Source organism: Daucus carota, chromosome 4 (assembly GCF_001625215.2).
Source record: "Daucus carota subsp. sativus chromosome 4, DH1 v3.0, whole genome shotgun sequence".
Taxonomy (NCBI): Eukaryota; Viridiplantae; Streptophyta; class Magnoliopsida; order Apiales; family Apiaceae; genus Daucus; species Daucus carota.
The window spans coordinates 44972680-44982114 of NC_030384.2; the positions used below are offsets into that span (position 1 = coordinate 44972680).

Genomic DNA, 9435 nt, shown 5'->3' on the forward strand with positions numbered 1-9435 from the left:
GAAATACTGTTCAAACTAGGACATATTCCCTTCCCCGTCCTTTTTGTTTTTTTAATAAGCATTCACCTCCGTTTCTTGATTAGGTGCAGAGAAAGAAAAAGAAAGAAAAGAAACGAAATTGATTATTTCCTAATGTGCCACAATTATTTTTAATTAGGAGAAGAAAGATTAGGTAGGGATTCGATATCCAGAAACTTGTCGGGCGAGGTGAAGTATTATATTGTGAGAAACTTGAGCAGCGCTCGGTGACCGTTATAAATTAGGCCTCTGCTTCTTTCTGGCATTTAAGTAGCCGTTAGCTGTCCCACAGACACTCTGTCACCAACGTTCCAAGCCTTCTTTTATTTACTCGTCCTATACGAATTGTTATTTGACATGATTTGAACCTGAATCTGCTGCCTTTATTTCTTGCTTCTACGGATCTCAGCTCTCAATGATTGTGGGACACCAATCAATAGAGTTTTCAGAAATATGTCAAATTACACTACCGACTGGTCTCTCTGCACCTGAAGAGAATCCAAAGTTTACCAGTTTGCTACAATTATAATAAAAGATCATATAAACATGTCTACATTAAAATGTTGTACATCCTCAAGCTCAAACTACTTGGTTCTTTAAAGATAGATCCACTAAAGTAGATGCAAATGGCTGACAGCTGGAACAATGTAAAGTATAATTATTTTCATATAAGCATACTGCAACTGATTACGAGGGCCAATAAAGCAGCAAGAGACCAAAACATGTTTTTAGGATGGACAAGAACAAAATTAGTTCAGCATATGTGATATATATTGTTATTTACCTTTGTCTAAGAATATGGTTAAACATAATTAGCAAAAGAAAAATTAGAGTAGTTCAATACTACTTCATGAAGGCCGGTAGTTGGGAAAACATTTAACAGAAAGATATGCCAGCAAAATTAGCATTAGGGAATTCAATAACAGGGCAAAAGAATTGAAATTCAACATTTTTGTTTAAACACAGAATTGTGCAAAAGTAGTTCAGACTTTTCATTTCTTCTAAACGTGCTACCCTTGGGTTTGTAATAATTCATAAGTGTCTAGAAAACTGAGTTTAATCAAGTCGATTTCATTCCCCAGTAACTTTAGCGACTTTACTACACCAAACTTGATACGGCAAGTAGAAACAATCAAAATCAACAAAATTTGATCTAAATTTTAATCTCAGGTAACTCTGCTGCTAACAGTCTGATAAAGTGACCTCAGCTGCATATTCCATTTCTCTATAGCAGCATATTTTTTCATTCCCTTCGACCTGGATGTAGATGTTCTATAGTCAATATGGATATATAATGCACAAAAAGAGAATGTACAATCTAAAGAAGAAAGCTGACCTGTCACCACGCTCCAAAAGTTTATTCACTTGATCAATATGCCCTTGTATTCGATTATCTAATATAAGTGACACCAACAGCTGTTCAACATCTGCCTCTGGCACATTCAGCTCCTGTGTGATGAAGAAAATTAATCAATACTACTTCTTGGGATTTGATAAATAATATTCAATTTTATTTTCATGCATCCCCTTGGCTACTGAAAAAGACCTAATAGAAAACACTTGGCTTGCATCAATAACAGTTTTATCCACCAGACATTTTGCGAAAAATATATATAAAATACTGTAAAAAATAAATCAAATAGCAAGTATTTTGAAATCAAAATATAAAAAAGATTCAATAGACGCAAGAGTTTATATATATTGCAGATTACAAGATCTTTTCAATAGTCATCTAGTCAATGATTACGATGTCATAACCAGATCACATAAGTAGGCGCCAGGGACATACTTGCGTGTCGTGCAAAACGAACAGGGATGTAAGCAAATACATTCATTTTGTATCAAAAAACTTAATAAACAGAAAAATGGCAGGACATCAGAGTTGTGTCTATTTAACACGTGATGTATTCAAATCGTCCAACTTAATTTAGCATATATCCCATATTAGTGTTGTATGTGTATATTCATGTATATGTCCAGATAATGACATCAAGTTTGTAGTAAACATAAGAATATTGTGACATTGTGATATATAAATGATTGATAGGAGCAGGACCTAGCTGATTAGCATAGCAAAATATTGAAAGAAGGTCTTCCCACCTTTGAAATAAAAGGGATTCTGATCCTTGTGTAGGGTTTGATGAGCTTAAGCAAGACTTGGGTTCTGATATTTTTCAAGAGGTCCTCAATGTAATTTCTAATGAAAGGATCATCCATAATGGTTCTCCTGTTACTCTGCAAAGAACAAGTTTTCAATATGAACTCCCTTACAAAAGCAAAAAGTTCAATACTTGGTAACTAAACAAACATAAATAAGCAAGTGTACCTTAACAATTTTCTCAAATTCCAATATTTCATTTCTTTGATAGGCCGCAATTAAGTTTGTCATAGCCAGTATTTCAGGATCATTTTTGTATCTGCAAATACATGGAAACAACTCAATCACAATGTAAAACATAGGCAGATAATGCTGATTAGTTGTATAAAAACTATGACATACGGCTTGGCTTCTTGCCCATCAAAAGGATTAACTTGAGACTCCATTAGCATGTTGGCCAGCACCAGGTATCTGTGGAGGTATAAACAAGCTTCAAAATCAGTAAATTAAAAAAAGACTGAACACTTAGTTTCCGCCAATATTTCTTCTCATTAATACAATGTAGGAGGACCTTACTGAAGCATCACCAATTTCCTTTAGTGCCAGATTTCAGAAAGCATAGAAAGTTTCAATCCTTTGCACAAGGGGGGGGGGGTAATATTTTTCTTTTTGATATAAAATTTTAAATTTAAAAAGAAGCGCTAATTTTAATGACTAAATACATGTGTAGACATACTTTAGGCATTGGATACGCCGTTGATTCCCAGCTTCATCATAATTCTTAAAAGCTTCGAAAAAATCTGTGGCTGCTTCTGCCCACTGGCGCTCTGCCATATGCATTTTGCCGCCACATTCATGAATGATGCCCATTATTCTTGGATGTGGTATTGCTGATTTAATTGCAAGTGCTTTTTGGTACAGTTGCTGTTATAAAGTCAGCTTACTTAGAGGATATAGATACACACACAACAAAACCTTACAGATAAAAGAAAAGATGTCCAATCATGCAGCATACACAACATCTAGTACAATTACAGTTATTATATAAACACACAGATGATAATTATATCATAGTATATTTAAAATAAACCAAAAAATATATGTATCTGTCATCATCAAACAACACATGTACTAGTTATACCATCCCAGTAAGAGTGCATGGGGTAATAACTATATTTTATCTTTCCATAACAGTACACAAAGAAGGATCTTTTAAATGGATGTTCACATTTCCTATATGGAGCTACTTATGTTTTTCACCTGTTTTCAAGTAGAAGATGTATATACTAAATAGTAAATATCCACATTCTTTTGAAATTGAATTTATGTCATATGCCCTCGCATTACAAGCAATATGAAAGCCTGACAGGTTATCATGTCTGGAATATGTTTCTAGGAGGAATGAGAGAACCGTAGCCAATAAAATTAAAAAGGACCACAAAGACAATAAATAACATATCAACACCGTGCAAACAAATATACACCAACTATGAAAAGACAATGGCATATTTTAGAGTTAGACAGTGAACAGATTGTAACCGTCAGTTCGTCCTATTAGGATGCAAAACAAACATCCAAGTTGTAGGCAATCAATATTTCTCACCTTGAGCTTCTTGTTATTTTTGGTTTCAGTGTACATTTGAATCTCAATAGCATATACTTCCAAAAGTTGGGTCCCTTTCTTTTGATCATCACTGCCATCAGGCTTCTGACAAGACTTGTGGAGTTCCTTCAAAATCTGTACAATTTGCAACATAGTTCAGGAATAATAAAATCCATTTCAATGAAAGCCAAGGGAAGTATGAAAGTCTAGTCTTTACCTTGTTCATTCTACCATACTCGCCCATGTCGAACCAAATTTTGCATAGCTTGAGATTTGTCTTGAACCACAACCTCTGCATAGACAGAAAATATATAGTGATATCCGTAAAAATGTTCAATTCAGTGTTAACAGTATATATAGATAGGCTCCAACCTCATTTTTAGCCTCTTCAAGAGACCTCAAAGTGGTCTCATAGAACTCCTTCAGAAGCCCAAAATTCTGGCTAGCTGACCCGGAAACAAAATCCATGATATTGTTTATACACTTTTCACTATAGTTCCTTGTCACAGCTGATTTTATGTAGGTCAACATCACCCTATAGGCTTCCATCATCTCTTTATAACTCCCAAGACGATAATGAAGTTTGACAGTCTGTTTGAGAGCTTTAAATCCCCTGCAGAAGCGGAAGAGATGAATCATATACAATGTGATAATATTATTCCCACATTGAAGCAACCAAAGTAAAAAGTTACTTTGTACATGAGAAAAATGATAAACGAGCAACAACTGCTACACATCGCAATTATATAGTCTTTGCATGAAATACATCTATGAGAACATTTAACATACAAACTGAAATCCATCATCACAACCTATTATCTAGCAGAAATAACACAATTAAATGCAACATATAATTCAAGTTCACTTTAACAAATCAACACTCGGAAATTTCCTATATTCACAGGTGGGTTGGACATAAGTAACATGTTAAAAGAAAATAGGAAATGAAATTCCAAACTCAATAAGCTTACCATTCTGCCTTTTCTGGTTCCATCTCAACTACCTCAGCAAAACCAGCAAGGGCACCCTCCGGATCAGTCTCAACCAAACCTGCCAAGATTTTATGACTAGTCAATTTCAGAGGTTCGTACATGCTGAACATACATAGCATGCCATGTACACTATACAGTGCATTGACGGTAGCACGAACATCAAATAGATTAAATCTAATCTTCTATAAGGTGTCATATAAATTTTAAAAGTCACTTCAAACAGTCGAAGGTGTATTCATATTAGATATAAGTTACTTCGAAGCTCAGAATGAAGGTGACAGCGTTACTTTGATGTGTCGTGTGAATGCCTCTACGATTCAAACTAAGATGAACAACATTCAAATTGAACCCATATAACTTGAATCAGCTCTTTGCATGTCAATATAATTGTATTAATTAGTGTTTCAAGGTCTCTTTAGTCTGCTATCTATTTTTTTTCCATCTCCAGCCTTTTCCCTTAATGTGTCAGTTAATTCTTGCATAAATTTCATAAGTAGAAAACATCTTTGTAGGATTAAAATAAAAGCCGAATACAGACCAGATTCTAAACATTGTAATAAAGATCTACACTGTATATACTCCAATAGTCCACTACTAACTCAAAAGGTGGTACAATAATGTTTTCTCATGTTGTGCCAGTTAACTTACTACTGATACTGAAAGAATGGTCAACTGTCAACTGATTTCCCTACATGGCACAGTGTGTCAATTCTTTATCATAAATTAATCGTGTTCCTCGTCAATGCTCTAGCCGTTAATAGATCTTTTATTCTGTCTTTTTCCTTTTCTAGATCTAATTTAATCTGAAAGTCCAATTTTTCATCTCTCAAAATTTGCCAGACTGAATGATGTTCGCTTATTTAAATATCACATCTATGCACTTGATGCCTGTGTTGCTCTGACGGGGTACGAAGTGTGAGACATGACACATATTCGAGGGTCGGACTCTAAAAATCTGAAAATTGGGCGCACAGGGGGACATTGTCCTCTTTTTGGACAAGTTCGGAGACACAACATAAAACATTAATTAACAAGTATGCTAAATTAGATACCATAACAAAACGTTTCATGCAAATTCATATTAAACACAATTTTGCAAATTAAGGATATTATCTACTTGTATTTTTACTTTTGCTTCTTTCGCGATCAATTTTTTGGTTTGCATTGTAAGTTCAACTTATATGTGGTATTTAAGTTAATCAAGGTGTCCCCATGTTAGTCAGAATATCCGATAAGGATTAAGTATCGTGTCCGGGTGTCCAAGTGTCGGACACGGGTATGGCTACCCAAACTGAAGAGTCGGAGTAAAATAGCATGACGCACGGCCCCAAAACTCCACGCCACTGCCTTTACATCAAGCTTTGGTCACACTTTGTGTCACTTAGCACACAAGCAAGCGCATTAGCTCTCTTCCAAAAAGTATATTTATAACAAGTTAACAACTGATTTACAAGATCCTAGGTTAAAGAATATCTTCATCGACGAAAAATGGATAACAAAGATAGGCAGCAGATTATTGAGGTGAATAATGCCAAATATCAAATAGAAAAACAATAAATTAGCTTGCACAAAATTGAACATATATCGTACCTAAGCTTCTATTGGCAAAGAAAAGTATTTTAATACAGAAGAATACATTTACTCCATAATACAGTAGACTATAAATATACATCCACAACTGTAATTACTCCCACTGTCCACAGCTCTATATTATCCAGAAACTAAAAAAAAACTTAAAAAGTTATACGGACAAAATTCTAAAACTGCATAAAACATACACTTATCCTATAACAATCGAAGAGGAAACTTTAAAAAACTACAAATCCTACAACTAAACGAAAATAAATGGAGGAGCAATAAAAAAAAAGGTATATCATAGCCAAATTTGGCAAGGGCCAGGCCTATTCCCCACTGCCCCTAACTCCATCAATGAGGTAAAATTACAATCTGAGTATTGCCAGTGCGATTACTAGTATTACTTAAATAATATCCGGTCATAAATATTTACGTGAGCATCAATTTCAGATCATAACTTAACTTGGATCCTTTCCGGCATCTGGTAGTAAAATTTCTTTTCCGAAGTATCAGTTGTACTCATCACATCTATACTATCAAATTAGCAGTAACTCGATATTTCTGGCAAAAACAGCAAGATAGGTCCAAACAAGCATACCGAAGCATATATCGTGAAAGACGGTGTACCTTTGGAATTGTAGTACTGATTCTCAATATCAACATCCTGCTCTTCAGCCTCCTCTTCGGAGTATTCAAATCCATAATCCTCCATATCAGCATCTAAAAACATAAAACAAAAACATAAAATCTTAAATCATTACTTTACCGCGTCAAAAGAAACCGATGCACATACACAACTTGAAATAATACATATAGCGCAAACACAATCGTAGATGTTAATTTGTTGCTTAAAGCAGATTAAACCGAGATTAGTAACTCGAACGAAAAAAAACCGTAATGAGATTTATCGATTTGGTTAACCTGAGCCCATGATTAGCGACGAAGATTGGAGACAGAGAGTTGCGGATCCTGCTCGGATTTCAAATTAGGGTTTTGCTTTGTGAAGGTACTGATGATTAGATGACTGGTTTCTGATGATATATGTATCGTCTCGTGTACTGTATCTATACAAGTATCTGTATGTTTTTTCCTTTTCCTTTTCTTTTTTGTATAGGCAATTAAGAAAAAAGGACCCCAATAACACAATTTTGGAGTTTAATGCCCTGAATAACAAATTTTATAAAAATGGCCTCATCTGACCAGTAAAGACGCTTGGCTATTAGCGTTTAATGTAAAGGAGCAACGCTAATTCGTTTAGCGTTTTTGAAGTACACACCAGGGTCTAGTCTTTCATTTTACTAGCACAAACACACAACACACTCGTGCTCTCCTTAAAATAAACTATTATATATATATATATATATATATATTTGACCCTTTACATGTTTTTTCAAAAAATATAAAAAATATTGGTTCAATTTAATAAAATAAATTAACAATCATTAACATTTAGGGTTTAAGTTTGGGTTGTAGAATGATTAATTCATACTTTAAATTAAATTGGCCGACGGTTAGGGTTTAGGATTGCCCAAATCCCTCGAGCCTAAACTCTAATTAATGCGAGGCTTTAGGGCCGAAGACCCTAAAGCCGAGAAACCAGCGGAATAAATTAATTTACAATCGTTAACATTTAGGGTTTAGGTTTGAGTTGCAGAATGATTAATTCGTACTGTATATTAAATTGGCCGACGGTTAGGGTTTAGGATTGAGGGTGTAGGGCCGGTAGGCCCTACTCCCTCGAGCCTAAACCCTAATTAAGCGAGGCTGAAGGGCCGAAGGCCCTGAAGCCGAGACGTCGGCGGAATGATAATTTTATAACCGTTAACATTTAGGGTTTAGGTTTGGGTTTTAGAAAGATTAATTCATACTGTATATAAATTGGCCGACGGTTAGGGTTTAGGATTGAGGGTGTAGGGCCGGTAGGCCCTACTCCCTCGAGCCTAAACACTAATTAAGCGAGGCTAAAGGGCCGAAGGCCCTGAAGCCGAGACGCCGGCGAAATAAATTAATTTACAATCATTAATTTTTAGGTTTAGTTTTGGGTTGCAGAATGATTAATTTGTACTGTAAATTAAATTGGCCCTAAACACTCGAGACTAAACCCTAATTAATTGGAGTAACTAGTCTAATAAAAATGTGAGACCAAGTAATATTTTTGATGTTTGAACGAAAGTTTGTACAATTGGTCTTGGCAAATTGAAAAAGCCCATCACTAAAAGCCCAACAAAATTGAAGTGTGGAAGTTTGAGAAAAAAATTTAAAAACGCTGAACGAAGTGGCGTTTTAGTGTAAATTCAATAATAAACAAATAGAAACGATAGATGAAGCAGCGTCTCTTGCTAAACTAAAACAAAGACGCCAAGTGAAGTACCGTTTTCCAGTTTTAAAATATAAAAAAATGAGCTAAACGCTACACGATGTAGCGTTTTTGTTTTTTTAACAGAAACGCTACACCAGCAGCGTCTCTATTTGTCATTGAGGGCCATTTTTCGGGTATTTGATATTTGAGGCATTTTCACCCTAAATTTGGTTATTTGGGGCCGAAACCCAATTAATTTCCTATTCGTTTATTTTAATCGCAATTTTTTTATGTTTTGGCTTCCCTTCCGGTAATGTCATATATTTTGGAAGAAAAGACATATTTAAACGACATTTGGAACGAATAAGTAAAGAAATAATTTTTTTCAAAACAGAATAAGTAAAAAAATAATAATTAGAACAAAAATTATCGATATTATCTTATTTTGGAAGCTAATTAGTTTGGAATAACGATTTTTATTACTACCTCTATCCCGTTTATTTTATACAGTTTCTTTGTAAAGCATCTCACTAGTCATATACATTTTCAAACTAGTAAAATTTTATAATATATATAAAAATTTAGACACCTTTCTACTTTTTTCCACTACTTTCACTTTATACATTATATATAAGTGGTCCCACCGCATCTTGGATAATTGTCAATTTATTAGTGGAAAAAACTGTGTCTTGGATAATTTTTTTGAGAAAATAATGGTATTGCAGGTGAAAGTTGCAAAATGCATATGAACAACGTCATTTTGAACAAAACTCAAGTTAATTGAACTTTGTTCACTAAAACAACCCAATTTTGGAAAAAAAAATGTTTTGTTTTGTGAACTTGAATCGAG

The 9435-nt window shown here is 34.4% G+C and overlaps 1 protein-coding gene across 2 annotated transcripts; it reads right to left on the reverse strand.

Moving 5' to 3' along the window:
- Window positions 1-938: 938 nt before the first annotated feature.
- LOC108215540 (COP9 signalosome complex subunit 2) lies at window positions 939-7368 on the reverse strand. Of its 2 annotated transcripts, XM_017388020.2 has the most exons (12): window positions 7208-7368; window positions 6914-7006; window positions 4691-4769; window positions 4092-4332; window positions 3937-4011; window positions 3720-3854; window positions 2853-3040; window positions 2519-2587; window positions 2345-2435; window positions 2119-2253; window positions 1355-1467; window positions 939-1275 (listed from the first exon to the last, which is right to left on the reverse strand). In XM_017388020.2, exons 1-12 carry the CDS (start codon window positions 7215-7217, stop codon window positions 1185-1187), a joined length of 1320 nt encoding a protein of 439 aa, XP_017243509.1. In that variant the 5' UTR covers window positions 7218-7368; the 3' UTR covers window positions 939-1184. The 2 variants fall into 2 exon arrangements, with proteins under 2 accessions (XP_017243509.1, XP_017243510.1); XM_017388021.2 differs by lacking the exon at window positions 7208-7368 and having other exon boundaries at window positions 6914-7016.
- Between the last annotated feature and the right edge of the window lie 2067 nt (window positions 7369-9435).

Excerpts from the sequence above, each read along its gene's own strand:
- LOC108215540 (XM_017388020.2), bottom strand. Across the intron at positions 4,770-6,913 it reads TCAGTACTACAATTCCAAAG|GTTTGGTTGAGACTGATCCG; the intron begins GTACACCGTCTT and ends AAATCTTGGCAG. Across the intron at positions 3,041-3,719 it reads AAAATAACAAGAAGCTCAAG|CAACTGTACCAAAAAGCACT; the intron begins GTGAGAAATATT and ends ACTTTATAACAG.